The sequence below is a fragment of the Canis aureus genome, chromosome 10 (assembly GCF_053574225.1).
Source record: "Canis aureus isolate CA01 chromosome 10, VMU_Caureus_v.1.0, whole genome shotgun sequence".
In the NCBI taxonomy this organism is placed as follows: Eukaryota; Metazoa; Chordata; class Mammalia; order Carnivora; family Canidae; genus Canis; species Canis aureus.
The window spans coordinates 44,290,249-44,315,050 of NC_135620.1; the positions used below are offsets into that span (position 1 = coordinate 44,290,249).

Sequence of the window (24,802 nt, forward strand, 5' to 3'; positions counted from 1 at the left end):
GAGACTAAATAACTATATGTTACAAACTAATTTCCTTTGTCTTAGGAAAACTTGAAAAATTTAATATATGGTGCCAGAGCACTTAATAGTCAAGAGCTATCCCCAAATACAATTCAATGTATAAATTAAGGGCTTGTTCTAGCTATCCTCATAAACACCAACATTATTAACATAGTCCCTTTACATCTAGCTTACCAACCTCATTTTCCTCAAACAAGAATATTTTCCTAGTAAGAAAACATATATTCACTGAAATGCATCTCTTAAACCCAAAGCCTTCCATTCTGTACCTGGGTTCTTGATCTCCACTCCTCTCTTAAACCCAAAGCCTTCCATTCTGTACCTGGGTTCTTGATCTCCACTCCTCTCTAAAAAAATGACATCTGAGACTAAAGGAAGTAGAACTTACACTGTGTTTTAAAAGTTTTAGCATATATATATATATATATATATATATATATATATATAGTAAATTGTAAAGGTATAAAAACTTCAGATATCTCTGAGATTAGTTGAGATTGAGATAAGGATTGGCTCTAAACAGCTTTCTTTTGAAGAAACGGAGAGGGACAAATTCTTTTTCTTAAGCCTCCAGACTATGAAAGATTACATTAAACATACAATTAAACAATTCAATTATGCTCTTCTGTGCTACCTGAATGTCTTCATTTTAGCCCTTGCACTCTTAAAACATGGAAATTAACCCAGAATTTCTTTTCTTTCCTAGCAATTCTCAAGACTTTTGATTGAATATTCATAAAACAAAGAACTGAAGGTTAATCTTAGTGATAACTCACATGAGCTATCCTATCTTAAATGATTGTCACCAAATTAAAAATCTTATCATCAGACATAGTAACTTTCCAATCTTGTATGTTACCCCTGGATTCCATTATTGCTCACAATGCTAACTTGTCCCTTCACTTTCATTCTCTGTAATTCTCATCTAAATTAAAAGAAGTGAAATACAATTTCTACAGAAACACAAAGTGACCAGGAACTATATTAGAATATTACAACCCCCAAAGGAATTCTGTTTTTTCTAAATGTAGAATCTACAGGCCAATGAAAGACTTTCAGTATCATATCTTAAAACCTGGTGATACCCTGGGCCGGGCCAGGCACCTCCGGACCCCCATGTCATGTTTCCACTGAAAGCTTCTTGAACAGATTCCCATTCTAATCCTTTAAGCTTACATAAATATCTTAACAGGTTGCAGGGTGAGAACATAAAACCGACAATGGGATAATTCTTTCAAACAATTACAGTTACAATTCTGCATTAGGGACTAGTTAAAAATAAAAGCACTGTAAAAAAACAAAAAGCAAGAATTTTATTTTCTCCAAACAAACAAAAAAAACCCCACAACACTAAAGACTGTCCAAAAACCATTGCTACTGACAATGTAAACCACTAACTCAGTGGGACAACAGATCTGACACACCACAACCAACCTATAGAATGCATTTTGGTGGTATGAAATAAGCTCTCGGGGACTTGTATGAGGGTTAGGAAAGAGGACTCCGAGAACAGTGCCTTGGAGGCCACTGGTGTTACTGACCCAGTAGTCCCTGAAGACTAGATTTAAAACATCAAAATGTGAGGAAATAAAATTGTTCCCTCAGGTTCCAGTGACCTTGAATACAATAAAAGGACTCTGGTTTGCCTGTTTTGGAGCTACTATGCCTCCTTTAAACCTTGCTTTAAAAGGAGAATTTGACTTTCTCAAAATAAAGCCAGAAGGTCAAACAGGTTGTGGAGAGTCAAGGACAAGACCACATCTACTCTACAAAGTAAAAAATAACAAGATCTATCACCTCAAATGCAAAAATGCAAATTTCTCTGAAGCTGGACAGGAGGTTGGGGGTGGATTACAGGACTTGTGAGCCATATACACTCCCCCTTCAAAACCAAAGCATTATGTAGAAAACAGAGTTCCAACAAAAAGTACAATGATGAGAAAAGAACTCATTAAGAGCTAAAAATAAACTCTAATTCACAATATGCATACGGTTTTAACAAAAAAAGGAAAACAAGATGTAAAATTGCATCTGCTAAGTTACCATGCCCTCGTGGAAATCGCCACCCCCCCCCTCCACAAACTGAAATCTGTAAAGTCTGTGATGACTGAATAGAAGCAAAGCTTTAAATGTTTTCAATGAATATTCCAACAGAAATAAAATAAAAGGATAGCAATATTTTTTATGAAGTCCTTTGATCTACTAACACTACATGAATTCTGGGCCTAACAACCAAACACACAGGTCTCTGCATTTCCCTACTTGAATGTCTTATTTTATGAAATCAGAATATCATAATAATATTTGCAGTTTATATTAAAGGGGTACTAATTTTAAAGAAGGTGTCCCTCAAAGTAAAAACAAGTATCAGTTTTTATCTAACCAATACCTTTTGACTCAATTTAACAGCCTGCTGACCTTCTAGGCCAGTAACAGTCCGCTGGGAAAGCTCAACAAAGAAAACCTTCATATTTTAAGTCAAGCTCATTCATTCTGAATAACATGCACACAATACCACACACAGCAATGACTCCACACTCCAGCACTCTAGTTCACAGAGACTGATAGAGTATCATTAATCATCTTTCTGGGCTCCCAAGTCCTGCCTTGAACTTCCTATTCCCACTTCATCCCACCTCTAGAAAATCAATTATCTTGGTCAAATCACCTAGAAAGCGGAGAAAAAGAACATTAGCTTTGGGTTCTTCCCACGTCGTGTCTGAGAAACTATAAGAATTCTAAGGCAATAGATTTAAAGATTTTTTTCAAAAATTGGTTCACCTAAGGAAAAAAAGTCTGCAATTGTCTGAATGTGTATTAACTGGTAAGAAGGGAGACAGGAGAGAGATACCTGTGTGCTACCCACTTTATTATTAATTATTATTATATTATTATTATTATTCATAAGAGACAGAGAGAGAGGCAGAGACATAGGCAGAGGGAGAAGCAGGCTTCCTACAGGGAGCTTGATGCAGGACTTGATCCCAGGACCCCGGGATCAAGACCTAAGCCAAAGGCAGATGCTCAACCACTGAGCCACCCAGGCACCCTGTGTGCTACCCACTTTATAAAAGAGACTCAACTTTGGAGTCAAATAGCTCATATAAGGCTACATTACAAGTAAGTGGCTACACTGAGATATGAACCCAAGTGTAACACATTCTTTCTAGGCTAAAACCTCTAAAATAGCCTCCTTAGGCCTCCTCCCTAGCTGGGGAGTAGCAGGTAGCAGGCATTTTGTTTCAATGTTAATCCTGAGAACTTGATCCCAAGCTAAGCAAATAACAAGCCTAGTGTACATAAGAGTTTGGTAAATCCTATTACCACTACATTCAAGTCCATTTCACATGGAAAGATACAAAGGAATGCTATGGATACAGTTTAAATTGAGTATTTCTATCTTGCATTTTTTCCCCTGTGAAGGAGGCATACAGAGTAAGATTCTTTGCTCCTATTTAGAACAATGCAGAATGATCCATCCTCAATTAGCTAAATATGATGTAGAAGATATTTTTTTAAGATTGTACTTATTCATGAGCGACGCAGAAACGTAGACAGAGGGAGAGGCAGGCTCCCATGGGAGCCTGATGCAGTAAGTTCTCAATCCCAGAACCCTGGGACCAGGACCTGAGCCTATGCTGCTTTACAACTTTAAAGCTCTCCAGCATATATAGTTGATGACAGATACTATCACCAATAAAAGGACATTCAGTGGTGTCAAAATACTGACATTGTAAAACTTTAAAAAGCAAAACCACGTTTTAAGGAGTAAAACATACTTACTAAAGCCACTGCATAGGCCTCACAAATCAAACGACACAAGTAAAATGCCAGGAAATAATTCTTAAAGCTGACCTTTTTAGTTGAAAAGGCAAGCTCTGAGCGTTTCCACAGCTCTCAAAATTCAGTAGTAGCAATGCACTCTACTGAAAGTCAATTAACTTAGAACAAGCTAAGAAGAAGCTGATGAATTGTGAAGCATGGTTTTAGCTTCAATGATCAACTATTCTGTTCAGGAAATGTTCCAACAGGTGCAAAAGCAAAATGCTTTGCTCTATTCATAATTTCGAAACTTAAAAAAACAAAGGTTGATGCTAAGGTAGTGTAATAGATGAGACTGAAATAAAATCCATCACATCAAAAAAGGGACAGGGAGAGTCAACTTCATAGGTAAAGAGAAACAGGATTTTAACATTCTTTGGATTACAGAAGGAAGAAATCCTGTATCAGAATTTAATTGCTCTTTATCTTCTCCCATTTAGATCACCATCTTCTTTCTAATCTACATTTTTCCATCATCACAGGGACTGCCACTGCATAATAAACTGCAAGTGGTTTCTACTCTATGTTACCAACTCTATGTTCTCCTAACGCAGAAATAAACAAAAACTAGAAAAAACAGTGTGAAAGATCTGGTATAACAAAGAGCACACAAGCACGGACGCTAAATTTTAAGGGGAGGACTCCTTACAGATGAACTTTGTGTTTTCTATGAATTTGAATACACTAACAAAGCTTGTGTTTTATATCAAAGTCATAAAGGAATCAAGTCAAAGGCACTCAATGCATGTTCTTAATCTATTGATAAGACAACCATGATCATTCTAGAAGCCCTGGTGATGATATGGGTCAACAAAGCATAGAATCAAAACTCATAAACCTCATTTACACAATAGGTTCAACCTCATTTTCCCAGTAAATATTCTTAAAAAGCTACTGTAAAATGTGTAATCAGCACTAGGAAGCTGCAATACTTTTCCTTCACTTCCTTCTAATAGAATAAAACAAAGTAACACAAATATCAACATCAAGAAATCAGAGAAGCTAAAATCCAGATGATTGACAAATTAATCAGCAATGGTTTTGTTTCAAACTTCTCTATATCTTCACAATGCCATCTTTTCTTCCCAGCAACTAGCCATTTCAGGTTGCATTATCATAGGATATCCACAGAAGAAGGTTTTCTGTTTAGGTCTGCTAACTGAAAATGAATTTATCTCATGATAAAGAGGTCCTAAAGAAGATACCACCGCAAATATGCCATTTTGGCCTAAGATTATTTTGAGCTGAAAGCAATTAAGAATCAACAGACACAGAGAGTTCTCTTCCCTATCCTTTTCTGCCTACAAAGAAGTCACAAATTGCCCTTGTGAAGAAGTCCCCTGCTCCTGTGCCATAAAGAGGAGAGCAACTTCCACCCCCAGAGATGGAGAGCTGGCACCAAAACGTACAAACCAACCTTGCTAAAATATCTCAATACCTGCTATTAGTCCCCCCCCCCCACCCCCATGTAATGCCTGATCACTTTCCCAGTCTATCAAAGCTTCAAAACCCAAACCCCCTTTCCTTTGGTAAAAGGGTATAAACCCCCAAATCTAACCACTTCTACTTTAATTCTCTTTTGTGAACCCCAGTGTACATAAAATACTAATGAAAACTGTGCCTCTTCTGTTAATCCCCCCACTCCAGTTTTATTGAGATATAGTTGACAAGACATTGTATCATCTATCTTTTGTTAGGTTCAGTCCCTGGGGGGCCTGTGAATTAAACTAAGAGAATTATGGAAAAGATTTTCCTCCCTGATAATGGTAAAGAATTGTCTTTAGTTTCTTAAATTTGACAAATTTTAATTGCATCACCCTAAAGTTCTTCATCTAAACTACTCCATGCTGACAATGAATTCTGTTCTATAAAACGCTAGGTTCAAGGTTTGAGTGGAAAAATGAACATAAAACAATTTTAAGTTTCTTCCCCAAAACTTTATAAAAAGCTTCTATAGTGGTAACAAATTTTTTAAATGACTGACCTTTCAAAAGACATGACCATGACCTTTCAAAAGACAACGGTGCAATTAACAACATAATTAAAAATATAAAGTTTCTTCAGTACCACAAAAAAAATTTCATTTTCTGCAAAATTCACCTCATACAAATTTAGCCACTAAAATCTGAAAATAGCCATATTCAAATGTATTGTATTCCACCATTGATTCACTAGGGACCACCAAAGCATTTATCTAGTAGAGCCAAGTTACTCTGTTTTGTGAAAGCCTGAGCACACACCACCCATTTCTGCTAAATCTCTAATTAAATACCCAGAGCCTGCAATATGAGGTGTTTATTAAGCTACCACCAATCACCCACCACCCACTCTGCCTCTCTTCAATTGTTTGTTTGAATCAAAAATCTTTTGATACTATGGACACTGAACAGCTGACCTTAGGATTGCAACAGACACAAACAACCCACCTTTTCAAATTAATGTTCATTCAAACAGCCTGAGGCTATAATTGACTTCGTCACAGTAAATATTGAAGGTATGTATTAGAAAAATAAAAATGCATCTTACTATTTCAATCCTGAAAAGCTAAGCCTGTACTTGTTTTTAAAAAGAGGAGGAGAATATTCTCAGGAAGAAAAAAAAAAAAAAGAAAGAAAAAGAAAAAAGAAAAAAAAAAACGAAACTTAAGTCTAGCTAAGAACTCTATTAAAAAAAAGATTTTACCATACAGATAAAGGGACACTGGCCAAGTCCCTCCTTGGGTTTCCTATAATTTTTATTTGTTTGGGTCTTTGTTTATTACTTTTGTCTAAAAGATTGTAAATAGCAGCTGACTTTCAGGGGCAGGGGATGGTCAGCATAGGATCCCACTCAAACAATTCCTAGAATAAGATTGAAGACATCACACCAAAATAAAAAGGAGCACCACTCATTCCAGAGGGCTTCAACTAACTACGCTTCTCTCTGTCTTCTATTAGAAAGGAAAAACAACAGTAACAGAACAAGCTATCTTGGAGTTCTGAAAACTACACATGTGCATACACATAACCTTTCAGGGACAGGCTGGACGTTCAGTAAAGACAGGGCCTAATGACTTTTAAACTTCACATCCCTAGACCTAAACCCCAGGAGTTAACTCCTCAGAAACCACCACTTGGGGAGAGGACCACACCTGAAACTCAGTTTGCCATAGTTCAGGAACTGCAGTTATAACAACTCTCCCACCCACCTCCAACCAGAGTTCAGGGAAACTGGAAATTTCTGCCTCTATCTCCTTGCAAATTTCTCAGGAAATGCAGTGGATAACTCCCAGGTAAATGGAATATTCTGGGCCCTACCTCAAAGATTGTAATTCAGTAGGTCTGGGCAGGGCCTAGAAAGCTGCATTTCTGGTCATCATCCCAAATGATTCCAATGCAGGTAACTCTACTGATTATAGTTCAAAAGGCTGATTCCCAAAACTGTTCACTTACCCATCAAAATCACCTGGGGAGCTTTCTGACAACAGATTCCCAAAAGTCTCCAGAAACTGTATTTTTAAAAACTCCCTCACATGAGGATGGGCAGCCAGATTTCAGAAACACTGAGCTAGAATATCCAAAATTCACAACTACAGACTACAAAGTTTGTAGAGAAGTATGGATGTTCTCCTTCATTCTATGTATTCCCTCAGTCCTGGACTCTCAAAAACCTCTCATTCCCCTTCTGGAAGACGACACACTTACCAAAAGATGCCCCTTAGTGAATCTGTTCAAGTTATGTGTCTCACTACAAATTCATCAGTTGTTCCTGTGGTTAGTTTTGTTTTTTGTTTTTTTAAAGAATTCTGGCCTCTCACAAGAGGCAAAGAGGAAATGTCCCAAGAAAGAATCAGAAAACCAGGATTCTGGTCCGTGCTTTACCACTTAAAAGCCATTGGTCTTGGACTAGTCAGTCATTTAAACAAACCTGGGCTTCAGATCACCTGTTAAATACAGAGTTGGCTAAGGTCATTTCAAGGACACTTCTGATTCTGACACACTATTACTCATTCCTTGCATCATAAAATCTATTTCACTCCTCTAGAATGCAGCATCAGCAGGTGTCAAGGACTCTGAAGTGCATAAACTCAAAGAGATGGACCGATATCAGCTAAACTGTACAAGTAGCAGTAGCTTCTCATGATGAATGTCTATAGACAGGAAACGGGATGAAGCCTAAAGCTGGGCACGAGCCCAAAGCAAAGGCCTGAAAAACAACATAATAAATAGAATTTAGGCTAAAGAGAAGATTACTATATTTACCACTAAAGAGGTGTCTTAATGTATTTCTCTAAAGCTCATTCTATCAAAATGGTGACATTAATTTGCCAACAACACAATCTAAAAATTATATACTCTCTTTTAGAACTTAGGAAAGAGGCACATACTTTCCTAACTCGATTTTTTTTTAACCTGAGACACAGTTTCCTAATTCAGCATTATTTAAACAAAGAAAGATTTAAGAAAAATGAGAAAAGAATGATTTAAATGTTCTTCCCAAAGACCGGTCTCATTGTTTTCTTATAACCCAGACAGTTAATGCTCACCTCCTACAAAATCAGAATACAAAGAGTTGGCCCAGTAGGTTCCCCAGGAGGTAGGGTAAGTTGGAATAATTACACCAAGGAACTCAGACTTGACCCTAAAAATGTGTACTGAAGGGATCCCTGGGTGGTTCAGTGGTTTAGTACCTGCCTTTGGCCCAGGGCCTGGTCCTGGAGTCCTGGGATGGAGTCCCACATCAGGCCCCGGGCATGGGGCCTGCTTCTCTCCTGCCTGTGTCTCTGCCCCCCCTCCCCATAAATAAATAAAATCTTTAAAATAAATAAAAATGTGTACTGAGAAACTGCATGAGCTGTCTAATGCTAAACAGCACAGGGCAGGGTCCAAATCCTCACAAATTCTTTCAGTCTTTCTTTCCTTTTTAGGTTTTATTTATTCATTCACGAGAGACAAAGAGAGAGAGGCACAGACATAGGCAGAGGGAGAAGCAGGCTCCCTGCGTCCCTCTTTCAGTTTTTCTAGATACGTTAATAATAGTTTCTTAGGACAATATGCCGACTTCACAAAGTACAGCCATTCAAATTCCAGTTTTAGAAATCTACCATTTACTAGACTATCTTTTGTTCAATACAAATATCTACTAAGAAATTCAGAATTAAAAATCTAAATGTACGCTTTGAAACTAAATGATTCAGACCCTTCTAAACACCATTTAACCCATACTAAGAATAAGATGGCAACGGACGAAGTCAAAAACAGGGTTACTAGAAGAGATCCCTTTGTGTTATTTACCTACTTACCTACTCATCTTTTTAATATACAGTTATCATGGATGTTCACTTATGAAACATGCTCATACTCTGATGTAGAACAAGTTACAGAAGAGTTTCAGAGTGTCTGATAAGTCATTAAATGATTTCAATAGCTTTCAAGCAAAAGCTTTTATATGTTCTATGGATATCTAGTATTGGGGAGATATCTCCCCAAATGAGTTCTGAGGTCAAATAAGGCTGGAAAACCAGTTTCTTTACTGCAGGATTTTAATGTATGTTTTCTAATATGCTAGGGATCTGCAGTTTGGCTCTGAAATACAATACTATGAAGGGCAGCATTTCTCAAACTTATCTGTGAATGAAACCTTTACTTTGAAGAACAAATAAGACTGTCTCCTGGAATGAAGCTTAGAAAACATCTTTTGACGCTCTTGGCCACTGTGGATTTTCTTGGGTACTCCACTTGCTTACTAGAGGTTTTAAACAGAAATTTTACCATGGTGGAAAACTTCATTGACCCCGACTGAAAAGACAATGGGGTGTTGGTGGGGAGATAAAGTGGAGAGCATACGTTAATGCACTTTGCCAATATCTAACCATGTACTTCAGATGACCGTGCACTGTGGTTCCATTACCACGGTTTGTCATACTAAAGACAGGTAGGAAGACATAGAATTCAAATTTATTGCACGATAAAACAGCTCTAATAAAAGACTTTGAAAGAATAAGATAATTCAAAACTGATCAGAGATGAAAAATAAAAATCTCTGAGATGTGGGCAGCCCGGGTGGCTCAGCAGTTTAGCACCGCCTTCAGCCCAGGGCATGATCCTGGGGACCCAGGATCGAGTCCCACGTTGGGATCCCTGCATGGAGCCTGCTTCTCCCTCTGCCTGTGTCTCTGCCTCTCTCTCTCTCTCTCTCTCTCTCTCTCTCTGATGAATAAATAAGTAAATCTTAAAAAAAAAAAAAAAAACCTGAAATGTTTTCTGCAGAAGATGCCTAATAAAAAGGATGTAAGATTTGTTTCATATTTTTATCTACTCCCACTATCATAACAAAAAAATTCAATGTTTATATATACACCCAGTTCAAGTTTTTGGTTTTGGTTTTTGTTTTGTTTTGTTTTTTAAACGGTAGGAACAGTTACTAAATAATCAAACCAGAAATCGTATCATTGATGTCACGGCCTTTATACCATTTATCACACATTCATGTCAAAGAGGTTGCAAAATTCGTGTATGAAGAAGCTGTTTTCCTAAAAAGATAGTAATAAAATTTAGTGTGTCAGGACAAATGTATCAAGAGCCATTTGTTCTCTACCTTTTCAACTGTTCAAAAACTGTTTATAAATTTAATGTATGCCGATGACACTGATTTGGGGGAAAGAAATGGAAAAATATTTTCCATTTGATTATCACTATTCAATAACAAAAACAACCAACTCTTCCTTTTTAAAAAAAGAAAAAGATTTTATTTATTTTTTCGGACACAACCAACTCTTCCTAATGATACTGCGGTGAACATCTAAGTAACATAATTAGTTCAAAATATTCAGTATAGATTGATGACAACCAGGTTTTACTGAGTTTTTACTTGATTTAAATATGTTCCTCCCTGTGAGCTTCAATTTGTACCTCAAAGAAATAGGATTGTGAGGCCAAGCTGAGGTGATAGCTCTCATTCACCTTGGAGACAATAAATCCTGCTATCTTGTTAAAAGAACAGCTAATGGTATGATCTTAAAGTAAAACAACAACAAAAATAACCTCACAAATCACCTAGTGTGACCTCTTTCTTTGCCCTCTACCTCATTTTACCAAGGGAGACCTGAAGCCAAGAGTTGATCTGTCCAAGGTCAGAGGACTGAAGTTCAGACTCTTGGTCAAACTCTTCTTACTGCCATTAGGGCTTCTTTGCCCATTTCACATATTTGGTTTATATAGTTTGAGTTATAAAGCCATGTAAAGCAATTTAATATACACCATCACTCAAATTTAATGTGAGAAAGTTTGTCTTTCTACAATTAACTTCTTACATTTTCAGTGTTTGAAAACAACTCCCGCAAGAAATGTTAACTCCTATATCCCAAGAACCTGCTCCTCAATCAGGTTTTGGCTTATTCTAAATATTTAGTCGAATCTTACAAAATACTAAGGATATTTTCCACTACCCAATATTCAAAATTCAAATTACCTATCCTTTCATTTTTACCTTTATGATAAAAGGAACACTCATACACCACTTTTTCCTTTCCTTACCAAGGAATAGAACAGAGGATCTTGCTACATGCAAATTATATCAGTGCAAATATTTATACATTGACAGTGTGAATATTACCATTTATTTTGTCACACATATTATAAGCAGAACTATACAGACTTAAAGGAAAAAACATTTTATGAGATTTCCTCCTCTTCCCAAATGGAATATTCTTCTTCTACCTCACTGTTAAAATGCTACATCATATAAGCTCAGGGAACTAAAAACTAAAGTTCAACATGACACTTTCTGTCCCATAGAGACACTTCTAAAACATTTTTGAAAGATGTTAGTGTACAGCACACGGTATATAAAAGTCTAGTTATAGTATATACTGCCCACAAAAATATTTTATACTTTAAAAGGAAAACAAAACTCTTAAAAGTTTCATGCTGCTGATTTAGTAATAGAGAGTGTAGCTAGATGTGTAAAACTGTACCAATGAATGATCTACAAGCGGTAAACTTATTATTTTCTCACACTTGAAACACTGTTTAAAAGTGAATAATCTATGAAAAACTGCATACCTGTTATTTTGTCTCTTACAAGCTTACAGGACTCTATCTCACCGATGCTCCCAAAAAGACTCTTTAGTTCCTCCTGTGTCATGTTCTGAGGAAGGTAGTTGACTATTAAGTTGGTCTTGCTGTCCTCTGTGTTCCCAGAGTCAACTGGTGACGAGCAGTTGTTGTTTATAGTAGTTGGACCATTGGCTGTGTTATTGCAAGTTGGCCCATTAGACAGTTGTGTTTCCATGGCAGCAATTACCTGCTAAAAACAGAGAAAATAAGAAATGTCAGAATTCATATTTCACAAACTATTAGAGATTCCTACCAGGAATGTAAATACTTGTCACTAAATACAAGTCGTTCTGCTGAGATTACAATAAAGCTTCAACAAAAAGTGCAACACCTACGCTAATTTATACTTCACATATTAAGCTAGTCAATTTAAGTTCACAATTATATTTTCACATACATATTCCATACATGCACATAAAAACACACTGTAAATGTTAAACATTCTCTAGAACCGCATTTTGGGTCTACTCATACCCTTACTCACCTGCAATATCCAAAAACTTGAGGAAATTTAGTACCAAAGGGCACGGAATTAAACCCTGACTAAAATCATACTACAAAACAGAAGTGCTTAACATGCTACCAAAAAACAAATCAAAAAATGGTATTCCTAACTCTGAAGAGATTTGCAGTTAGCCTAAGAGTTTCAATATTCTAAAACTGACAGACATCCATTAACTTAAAATCAAGGAGCAAGAGTACTTTAAAAAATATAAATTTGTCAACATGTACTGTTTTGGTTACATATTGAAAATGTTTTTGATTGACAATATCTTATACCTCTTCTGTTGGTAAGAAATAAGAAAAATATCAGATGTTAAATGTTAGGGAATGAAAAGGATTTGTAGGATAACTTGGAAAAGAAGCTATGAGTACTTAGTGTACCTTGTAGAATCTAACAAGCCATTCTTGTCAACCTTGGCAGCTAAAGATCACCAACAAGGCACCTGGTCTACAGCATCAAAATAGAATCCCCAAACAATTCAATATGGCATTTTGCCTTGATTCTAACTTTAATGGGAAAAAAATAAAACAAAAACCTCTCCAGCTCAGCAGAACGTAAATATTTCAACTTTTGCAAACAGACCAGCCCAAGGAATTCTCATTTGAGCACATAAGCCTGTTGAAATGCAAGTAATAAGGTACCTATAAACTCCAAATATAGAATAAATAGCAGACTTGGGGGAAATGGCCTCAAACTGTTCAGGCTACTCTAAAAATCTACTTATAAGCAAATTTGGATCCAGTTTTCTAAAAATCAATGCTATGCTCTTTGAGCAAGAGTCACAAACCACAGCCCCAAATTTTCTAAAATCATCTTCCAATAGCTATCTACTTTGGACAGCAAGATTGTGGGGGAATCCAAAAATCAAAGTATCACTGAAAGAATTATGCTTCGTATTTCATTCAATACAGCTCTCATCTCCACAAAGAACTACTTCTCAAAACTGACAATTCTGAATTGATGGAATGCTACTTTTAGGGAAGTTCTCTAACATATAAAAGGCAAAGAATTTGAGGCAAAATTTTTAAAAAGCAAAGTAGAGGGAAAGAGTGCTACAAGAGAAAAAAAGTCTTTTAAAAAGCTTATTGCCTATGAAAAATAAAAGGGCACAACACTGGATAAGCATACAGAAAGAAATCTCTACTGCCAAGAGATGTTTATAAGAGAAGGCAGCACAGGATAGATTGAGACTGGTCAACTGACCAGATTAAGACTGGTCAGACTGGACAAGAATCAGCATTATCTTGATTTTAAAAAATAGACAAAATCTAGACTACCTATCAAATATCAAACAACCTACAACCCTCCATGACTGCATTTCCTTTTCAAAGAAATGGGTTTGTTTTTTTTTCCCCACAAAGCTGCATGCTACCTCTTTTGTGTAAGTGTTCTTAAGGAATACTTAAAGGAGTAAAAGAAAATAAATCTTTGGAAATCTGTAGGAAAAAAAATTGAAACAATTCAAGACATGCATTTTATTCTAATTAACAAATTTATCTGAAACTGAGAAAGGAGTTTTCAAATTTCCTAATAAAGTATGTAACTGTTCCAGTCTGTAGAATATTAGCTGTGGGTCACTTTCCACAGCAAAACTCTTACGGGATTATCTTTGCCCAGGATTTATGAAAACAATGAGTTGCAAGAGGAGAGTGGCCAAGGCCAATTAAAACAAATTGCTATTCAAAAGTTAGGGTATGTGTAGAAACTATGTGAACCCCAAGTATGAGATTTGGACTTAACTCATTGGGATGGCATTTGAAATATAAAGTGTTCATTGACTGAAATTAGCAGGATTTAGCAAGGACAACAAACACTCTCACTTAATTGCACATTTATTTCCATGTTCAGGTGGCAAGAATGAGCTCCTAAGCCAACATTCAAGTGAACAGCTGCAGTAGGCTGTGTGCGCTGAAAATTACAGCATCTCTCAGCTATAGGACCATCTGCTCAGAATAAAATGATACTAATGTGCTATATTTTACAAATAATGCATATTCCATTGATAGGCTCAACACAACTGTTCACAGAATGCAAACTCTTTCAACAGTTACTGGGCAAATAATTTTCAGCCAGATTTACAATTTCAACAATTTTTTTTTTTGAGCATCAGGAATTGTAAATAACTTCAAAATTTAGTAACCAAAAAAATACATAGTAAACAGAATGTAAAGAATTACGGTAACTTAGTATTCAGACCATACCAAAACTTTTTTGTTTTTTTTTTTTAAAAAAGCTTGTCACTCTTTTCTTTGAGTCTGCACTAAATCCTAATTCAGATTATAAAAAGTTACATACAAAAGCATGGTTCTGATGCTACATATACCACTATGGTTAAAATTGCAATGTGCTTTCAAAGTCCTAATGATGGCCATACCACAATAGGTTAAATGTAAGAATAATTAGTATGCCAAATGAAAAGTTCAAGTGTTTGGTATGGCCTCAGCACTCCTGCAACATGCTAAAAAAAAAAAAAAAAAGTAGCCTACAGAATTTAAGAAAAATCCCACAGACCCCAGTCCAAGGCTCTGCTGCCCACGAACCACTTCTAAGCAGAGAAGCCACATCACACAGTCTGACTGCCATGTTAGTTTGGAGTTGCCGTCTGCAATATGGACACAAAAAGTACCGTATGTTAGATGAGCAAGATAATGCAACAAATCAGTTTGTACAAAATTTACAGTGATTGTATTGATATTCCCAGCACGTCCATGCAGTGTGGCTTAATTGAATTTGAGGCAATTCCAATCTAATCTTTCCAAATTCATTTTAACATGTAGTTTTCTTGCACAAATTAAGCATTTTTAATTAAGAGCCTGATTTTAAAACAGTATTAACTAGTTACTTTGACATCTATCCTGAAGAACTACCTTAAACCACATCTCAAAAAAATTTTTAAATGATAAAATGAAGCAAAACACTGCATGCTGTCCTGTCTCTTAAGGATGTGGGAGAAGGAAAGAAATGTGAATGAAATTTATAGTGAGAAAAGGCAGTCATGCAATTCATAAGTGAATGCTTTGCAGAAAAGCATTCTTTCCCAAAAATATCAGAAAGGCAGTAAGGGAAACTATATTTGCCCATACTGTTACATTATACTATAAATGATCCTTAATCCTGGGACTTAAAATTAAAAATGAATCGAAACCCTGTGAGGTTATTCTGACACTATAGTCCAACTGATCTCTAACAGTTTCACTGAGAATTGTTCACATATACTAAGAGGCAGTAAACCAGCATCTTTCAATTGAAATAATTGGACCAATAAATAGGATTGTTTGGAGTAATGCTTATATAGGATGTCAGCTTTGTCCCTGAACGAAATCAAGTGAACATTTTTTAATATGTAAATTGTAAACGCAGCACGATTTGAAATTAGTGCTGCTATGAGGCCTCCAATATAGTTAATGAGCCATTTACCACTTATTACAAGTTGCCCAAATACTAAACAGAGCCACAGTATTGGCACAAAAGCCAAAGTTTACATTTTAGCCATATAGGCAGATCCTTTAAATGGCCAACAGAATATTCAGAAAAACTCAATCTCTAAAAACAGACACATGACAAAGGAGAGCCAAAAACATCTTTTACTTGGGTATTTATGATTATAAAAATTTCATCCTTACTTAAAGCTGGCTATAAGTGGTTTACTCTTGATGTGAGCAATGACGTTAATTAACATGTAACAATGGATTCCATTTTCTGGCATCTACCAAAAGGGTTTAACATACTCCTTACAGGATGCCATGAAAATGTCTTACACTTCTTCCCTTCTCCCACTGTTATAATTCAGTCTGATTCTATGTTTACTTTAAAAACAAAAAACCTACTTATAGTCGAACTAAACCTGTGAAAAGATAAAGTGCTTTTATACCCATGAAATATTTTGACAAGAACCTAATCATGGTTAGACCACATGGGTAGAATAGGCAGGACCACACCCAAGAGGTTAAACCAAGCTTAAATGTATGTCCTGAATACCTTCGGGAATTAATATCTGAACATTTTTCACTACATAAAACCACAGATTCACATTTAATGGCCTTGGTCCCTTCTATTCCATAGGAGACGACGCTAATAAGCTAATCTATTGACATCCCTCTTTCTGAAAGCCCCAGGGATGTGAACAATCACTTTATTGCACCAACTAGCTAGGAAGGCTGTGTATGGAAAATGATTCTACTGCACTTTTACATTTCAAGCACCCCAGACAGTTTCTCTGCTTGAGGCAGACACATACCTTTATGGGAAGTTATAAATAAGTTGCTCACATGGCCCTTACCTTTATGCTGGCCAACAATTCAGTTACTAAAAATGTAAAGCTACTTCCCCTTCACTTAAGGACAGGCGATTCTGCTCTACTCAATCTACCACAGACAACCGGTCTGCACTATTTATAGATTCTACTGGCTCTGAAACTCTTTGGAAAGGGGGATGGGGGGTGTACATTCCAACAACACAGAACTATTCATTTTAAAGCTTAAAAAAATAACGTTTCAATATATGTTCACATCTTAATTTAGACATCAATTGTGCCAATTAAGACTGCTTTTTTTCCATGTACTAATTTATGAAAGGCACTTTGGCATAGATCTAGAATATTCTAAACTTTCTCTGGGCTCCAACAGATAATGATGAGGTGCTGGTTTAGTGGAATCATGATTTTATTGGGGGAAAGGGGCTCTCTGTCTTCACACTTCCAAAACTCCATAAAAGTTGATTTTTTTTTTTTAACGTAATGGTCCACTGTGTATTAAACTTTTTTTTTTTTAAGATTTTATTTATTCATGAGAGACACAGGGAGAGAGAGAGTGAGAGAGAGAGGCAGACACAGGCAGAGGGAGAAGCAGGCTCCATGCAAGGAGCCCAATGTGGGACTTGATCCCGGGTCTCCACGATCAGGCCCTGGGCCGAAGGCGGTGCTAAAAAACTGAGCCACCCAGGCTGCCCTGTATTAAACTTTTTAAAGATTTTATTTATTTATTCATGAGACACACAGAGAGAGAGGCAGAGACACAGGCAAAGGGAGAAGCAAGCCCCCCCGGGGGAGCCTGATGCTGCGCTTGATCCCAGGACCCAGGGATTGCGCCTGAGCCAAAGGAAGACGCTCAACCACGGAGCCACCCAGACATCCTTGTGTACTTAAACTTCTAAAGTTTCTTACAATAATGGATTTTAGGAAACCAACGCTATTGCTTGATTTCTCCTATCTGGGACCAACAATTTTCTGGTCACATGAGAGAAAACAGAAGTCCCTATTTTAATACAGAGTTCTGAAAATTAAGGTTTATCAGTTTTCTTCCTATTTTCAACCTCTTACAAGACAGCCACCCAACAAGATAGACTGCTAATCGAAAACATCCTAAATATATTCTGCGAATTCTCATTAATAAGTACAGGTCTACAAGGGAAAAAAGGGTTTCCAAGTCCTAGATTCCATCTGATTTAAGGAACAGACCTCTGGAGGTTAGAGTCACAGCAGACTGCCAAGAGACCACTGCACATCACCTGGTGAGGCCTGTGCATCTCCACCATCATGGTTACCATCCCAGTCTGGGCCCTCATGTTTCATCATCTGAATCATCTGAACCACTTACATAGCCTTCCCAAAGGTCCCTCATCATCCAAATCCACACTAACACTACTACTCCCTAATGGATTTTCCTAAACCCACAATAGCTCCCGGCTGTCTATCAAATTAAGCACAAACTACTAAGTATGAACAGTATAAGCACCTGGGACTCTCTACAACTTCTTTCACCAGCTCATATTCAATCACCTAAAAATCTGAACCATTCCTTGTCCCCTCAGAGCTCCAGTACTTGTGAAGCCGTACATTCATCCTCTGGCTTTGCTCATGTAATTCCATCTGCCTAGAAGGCCCTCCCGCCATACCCACCACACATGTACATTCTTGGTTGTATAGACTAAGCATCTGCAAACATACCTAAGGTCAAAACAGTTTGTTTTAAAAAGCTAAGCATGCAAGGGCAGTGACCTTCCTAAATGCATGCCAACTTAATAGCTCTTTTTCTATCTCACCTCAAGTGTTCCAAACCAGAGATAATTAGGAAAGCATATTTTCAATTTTTGGTGCACTCCATAAGCCACCCTTACCCAATAAAAGCCAAATTCTCATTAAATGGCATAACAAAGAGACACTATCTTCAGTGATCACTTGTGTACTTTTATTTCAAGAGTCTATTATGCCAAATTGCCAACTATAAAAAAGCTTGAAGCCAAAACAAAAACATGATATAAATACATTCCAAGCCTCTGGCCAGCAAGGTTACAGAGATGTCACCTCTGGAATCTGGGTCTAACTTGAGGAAAATGGCAGAAGAGGAGGGAGATGTGGAAAAAAATAACGAACAAAAACAATAGATTTTATAACACAAAGGTGTTTAAAAATGCATCATAACTAAGTTACGGATCTCAAACAGTTTTAATTTGATACAGACTAGAATGTTTATGCAAATATGAAAAGCAACATTTCTAAAAAGAATCTTGGCCAAGGTCAAGAGTAAGCATTTCTCTCACACTTTGAAAAGTCACACTTGGATAAAGTGACTTTGGTCAGGACACTTCCTTGCAAGCTAGCAGGCTCTCAATACCTCAAGTAGCAGAGCACCAGTGTAGAATCTGGATAGTGCAAAGTCTTTTCCTCTGACCACCAAACTCTCTGAAAACCAAGTTACAAGGTGAACAGAAGGCATTTGTCTCTCAAGTTTAAAAGGAGAAACTACCAAAATACAGACAGAAACCTTGGCCCAACAGCATTTTCCTTTGGAGTATGCGAGGCAGGAAGCTAAAGCACTACAAATTATCAGGAGAGTAATGAGAACTTACAATGAGAGCTGGGTAAGCAGCTGATAGGGCCATCTACCTAGAAGATACCATTCCCACATAATAATTTTTTATCTTTCCCACTAAAATGGCATCTTTAGGATGTATTTCAACTTTACTGAATTAAGCAACGGAAGAACTCAACCAAGCACTAAAAATCATGGGGCTGACGTGTCAGCTACAGGAATGAGCCATTAGTTTTTCTTTATAAACCTCTTCACACTTTCCTTTGTCCTTCCTAAAATAATAAAGGTTTGTGGTTTTAAACTTCATGTGATTTCCTCAATTCTAGAATCCCTGTCAATTTCCTACCCCACATCCATAATCATTTTAACTGCCTCACAGGCCCTATAGATTTCCTCAGCCTCGTCAAGTTCAGATTTTTGGCCTTGGGGCTAACAAGGGTCTAAAAGCTGCCAGAGACAATACACCAAACAGCTGCAGAAATCACAGAGAGAATGTTCTTTGGCAGTGAACACCAACATTTCTGTCTCTTGGCCCTTTATGGCTCCTACAGACAAACTACAGAGTCTTTCTGACGCCACTTGTTCTGAGGTTTTGTAGTTCTAGAGCTGGCAGGATTAAAACTTTTGAGGCTAGAAAGTAAAGCTAATGAATTTAGAAGTCCCAAGTCCTTCCCTTAATTCTATGTCCATTTCAGGCATCCGTGCTGGGCAACAGAAAAGCAAAGCTCTAGTGAGAAAGATTTGCTTAAGCTTCACACACTGTTTCATTCATTCACTCATTCATCAAACACTTATACACATCTCCCATGACCTAAGGACTGTCCTAGGTACTTGAGATACAGTAATGAAGATGAATCCTGCAGTCTACATCTGCAACAGGAGGTGTGTGCAGTAGACCACAATGAACGTATATAAGAAAGTAGTGTAACAGCTATAAACAAATGAGCTTTGTAATAAAAGAAAATGTAAAGCCAAGTAGGGGTTGAGAATGTAGGGAGGGGTAGTTTCCAATATTAAAACAGGCATCCCTGAGAAGGTGAACTCTGAGCAAAGTTTAGAGACAGAAACTAGCCACTGTGGTGGGTAAAATGACTCACCTGGATGTTCACATTCTAACCTCTGAAATCTGTGAATATCTAGTCACATGAACTGGGAGATTTAAATTGCAGAGAGAATTGAGAGAATTAAGGCTGCTAATCAAATGACTCCAAAATGAGGAGATTATCCCACATTACCCCGGCAGAGCCAGCATGAGCAGAAGAGTTGTTATAAATACAGGAGGAAGGATGGATATTCAGTGTTAGAGTAATGCAGCATGAGAAAGACTCAACTAACTGGCTTTCAAGATGGGGGATAGCCACTAACCAAAGAGTATGTGCAGCCTCAAAAAGTGGAAAAAGCAAGGAAACAGATTCTTCCCTACAGACTCTGAAAGGAATGAAGTCCTACCAACACCTTGATCAAAGCCCAGTGAGACCCACTTAAGGGGGCTCTGACCTTCATAATTGAAAGATAATAAATTCACATTGTTTTAAGCACCAAAATTATGGTTATCAGAAATGTAACAGTGAACAAATACATCCTGTGGGGATATCCAGAAGAAGAGCATTCCAGGCAGAGAACATCTAGGGTGAAGCTAGAAGGAGGGAAAGAAAGCAAAGAAGTAATAAGGTCAGACCATAAAGGGCCTCGGAGGTGTAGGGGAAAAGAAAGGTTTCTTAGATCCTCTTAGAGTCCCTGGCTGGATCTGAAAATTAGACTGGCAAAAACAGATTAACAGGGAAAAAAGACATACAAATTTTATAAGCTTTTACATGTACCCACATGGGAGCCTTCTCAAGGAAATGAAGCCCAAAAGTAGTGGCGAGAACAGGTAACTTTCACACCTTTTAGATAAAGAATAAATTTGTGAAGAACTTGACAGGACAAAGGGGTTGGGGCTAGGGTATTAAGTGATGAAATGACTAGGTAGACAAGGAGTAGTTTAACAAGGTTTGTTCGTACTATTCTTAGTCCAATTCCCATTCTCTGGGAAGAATGTCTGCCTTCCTCCCACTATTTTGTGAGAATATCTTTCGCATAAAATGTTCTAGAACCTGTTTCAGGGGAAAAGGGGGATGGATAGTGGGTAGGGTGACCTTTCTGTTTCTGTTTTCTCAAACCTTCTCTGTTCCCGTTTTCTCAAACTCCTTCAACTTAAGAAATTCAATATGCCAAAGTACCATATTTTGGGGTAGTGTGTCCTGAACTCCGTCAGAGGTCACCATAAGATTTTCAGCATAACAGCATGGGGGTGCTGTAAAAATAAATCACATATGATTATATGGGAGGACTCTGCAACTTTGCCAGCAGGAAGATCTATCAAGAAACAACTGCAGTAACGTTGATATAGAAAGACAGGACTCCAACAAGGGTGACACCAGAGGATCTACCCAGGAGGAAAACAGGTTACTAATGTGCTACTTTAATTACATCATTAAACTGTTGAAATTCATGATCAAGAAACTGGCTTTGATTCTAACTGCTCACAGGCTCACCAACCTGCATTTATTAAGATATGGAACTCAGAACACAAGATAATTAAGCAAAGGAATGGCTTTCTATAGAAAGCGGTCTTAAGGGGTTGGTAGGGAGCTCCTCAAGGAAATTCAACACATAAAAACTGAGTTTATAATATTAAGTCAAAGTTTTTCCTTTTACTTATGGATTAATAGAAGAACCCCGTGATTTATTTGTTTTAAAAGTTACAAAATGGGAATCACTTGTGCTATGCCCCACATCACAGCAAACCAAGACTTCATTCCAAACCTAACTGCAATTTCAACCTATCCCAGGAACACAATCTTAAAACTAGTAAATGTGGAACTGTCTGGTGAGCACTAATGAGGTAATCCATCTAACATCCTTCTGTCCCCGAAAGAAAGATGAAGTAATCCACTCTTTCCCTTGTCCCCGCCCCTCTTCCACTTATAAAAGACTCCCTCCCACTTTGTTCACTCTTTGGAGCTCCCTTCTGTCTGACAGGGTGCTGCCCAATTCCGGAATTGCTGAACAAACCAGTAAGATTTCTGAAGTTTATTCAGTTGAATTTTGTTTTTTGTTTTTTGTTTTGTTTTTTTTTTTTTTTTTTGACTTGGTGGCAGTGACAAGATCCAAAGTGAACTTCTGATGATATTTGGGGACAACAACAACAAAAAAAACTCAGGAGTAGTATTTGCAAGCCCTTGGGTTCTAGGTCTTTCTCACTATTCCCGAAGGCCATTGTTAGGTTCCTCTTACTTTTGAACACCACCCTCTGCATATCAAGGTCCCAACCTAACTGGGTTTCCAGCTGAGGGTAGGTCAGCTTGTGCTAGCAGATGGTTCTACCAGGAACCCAAGCCCCTTGCCCCTGATTCAGTCCACAATCTCCCTTTTTTGGAAACCCAATCCAGTACACACTCCTCATTCTTAAGGTCTGCTGGTTCAGTCCGTTCCCCAGTTCCAGACTGGAAACTGGTGGTGGTGTGCACAGGGCTTTCTCTTGGCCAGTCTGCAGTAACATTTCTTGTTTACTGCCAGTGTGTTAAGCTGCACATGTGTCTTGTTTGTGTAGGTAAAGGATTCAGTGTTAATAACTGTTAATAACTGATTCCTTGATAGGAATCTCAGGGGAAAAGACCACAAAAGTTGGTAGGTACAGGTGTAGCACTTAAATGCCATCTGGGCGTTTACCACCTAACTCAAAAGAAAAGACTATGTTAGGATAAGAGCAAACTGGTTAAGTAACAGGTTGTATTTATACTAGGGTCACCTGCCAACTTCAAGAAAATTTCCAGGCAATGAAGTACACCGTAAAACATCACAAAATTCCCAACCCAGAGGCACATCCCTTCCAGCTATCAGTTTGGCCACAAGAGATCCAAAGACTTAGCTGTTAATTATATAATAATAATAATTATTATTATTATTAAATTTAAAAATTAAAAACTAAATAAAGAGGATCCTTAAATTCTAAAAGTTAAGCAAGCCACAACCCAGCATATCTGCTGATTTTAAGGTCTAAAAACTATGATTCCAGAAGCTGTAAATATTTACATAAATAACAAAATCTCGGGGATCCCTGGGTGGCTCAGCAGTTTAGCACCTGCCTTTGGCCCAGGGAGCAGTCCTGGAGTCCCGGGATCGAGTCCCATGTCGGGCTCCTGGCATGGAGCCTGCATCTCCCTCTGCCTGTGTCTTTGTCTCTATCATGAATAAATAAACAAAATCTTTAAAAAAAAAAAATCTTACTGAAAATAACCTGGAATTAGAGAAACTCACTGTATTATGTCCTGAGAACTTAGCTTAATAACCGTCAGATTAGAGGTCCCTAACTACCACAGGCAGAAATATGGGTTGTACCCCACTTATGGTTAAGGATCCCACCAAACCACTGCCAGTCCCATTGGGGAAATAACAGTGGCTGTTATGAGAAATGTTCCAATTAGTTAAGATTACTTAAGAGGTGTGTACTTACAAGTAAGGGCTCAGATTAAGCAAACAGAATGGGATACCTATTTTAACTGATACGCAGAAGCCTCTAAAAAGTTTCAAGATTCCAAAATAGCTCCATTGAAAGATTCATTGTAAAAGGCTAATGACAAATTAAAGACACAAGAGAGGGGATCCCTGGGTGGCTCAGCGGTTCAGCGCCTGCCTTTGGCCCAGGGAGCAGTCCTGGAGACCCGGGATTGAGTCCCGCATGGGGCTCCCGGCAAGGAGCCTGCTTCTCCCTCTGTGACTCTGCCTCTCTCTCTCTTTCTCTATGTCTATCATGAATAAATAAATAAATCAATCTTTAAAAAATAAAATAAAAAAAATAAAGACACAAGAGATGCCTAAAACAAAAAACTCTAAGATGAATGCGAACTCCTACTGCTCCCATCTATCCTTCTTTATTTAAGTACTCCTTCTAGTAATCCTGTCTAAATGGTCTTTCTGCTCTAAAAAGGTTACGAGACCATTAAAAAAAAAAAATTTTTTTCAAAAAAAAAAATCTGCCAAGGGACAATAATTCTTAATGACAACAAAAGAGGAAAAATCGATTAAAATTTAGAAAAAAATTATTCTTTTATGTCTTCAAGTATTAGTAAAAAGCTTTTGCCACCTGAGCAAGTAACCTCAATTTATCTCACCTACCCAAAAAACAACTTAAATCCAACTTCTTTCATAATTAGTGCCTGTATAATATCTCATTCACAGCAGTAATTTTAAAATAGAAGCTATACTGTCTCTGTTTGCATCTGTCTACATGTTTATGTGTGTCTACACGTTTATGTGTGTCTACACATATGTTATACATATGCGGTATCTTCTACCTCCAGACGATACTGCCAAAAATTTATCTGTAAAAGAACTCCATGTAATTGACTTTAAAAACACAAAGTGCTGATAGGAACATTTCAATTCATAAAATTCTCAGAAACCTAATAGAAATTAATCTAAACGCTTTTCAAGTTCATGTGGATTTGGGAAAATATTCAGTACTAAAGCTAATCTAGATCTGTAGGCTTAATTAAAATAAATAC

At 37.4% G+C, this 24,802-nt stretch overlaps 1 protein-coding gene across 23 annotated transcripts in view; it reads right to left on the minus strand.

The window, feature by feature from the left end:
• The window catches only part of ELAVL2 (ELAV like RNA binding protein 2), a 142,963-nt gene that overhangs the window by 55,080 nt on the left and 63,081 nt on the right, over positions 1–24,802 (minus strand). For 7 of the 23 annotated variants that reach the window (XM_077912168.1, XM_077912169.1, XM_077912159.1 and 4 more), the window contains exons 2-3: positions 14,956–15,046; positions 11,886–12,129 (exon numbers count right to left, since the gene is read on the minus strand). In XM_077912168.1, coding sequence (XP_077768294.1) covers positions 11,886–12,129; positions 14,956–15,027 — 316 coding nt within the window. In that variant the 5' untranslated portion in view covers positions 15,028–15,046. Of the gene's footprint in view, positions 1–11,885; positions 12,130–14,930; positions 15,047–24,802 lie in introns of all 23 variants that reach the window. The other 16 variants (XM_077912167.1, XM_077912166.1, XM_077912155.1 and 13 more) reach the window with 3 other exon arrangements.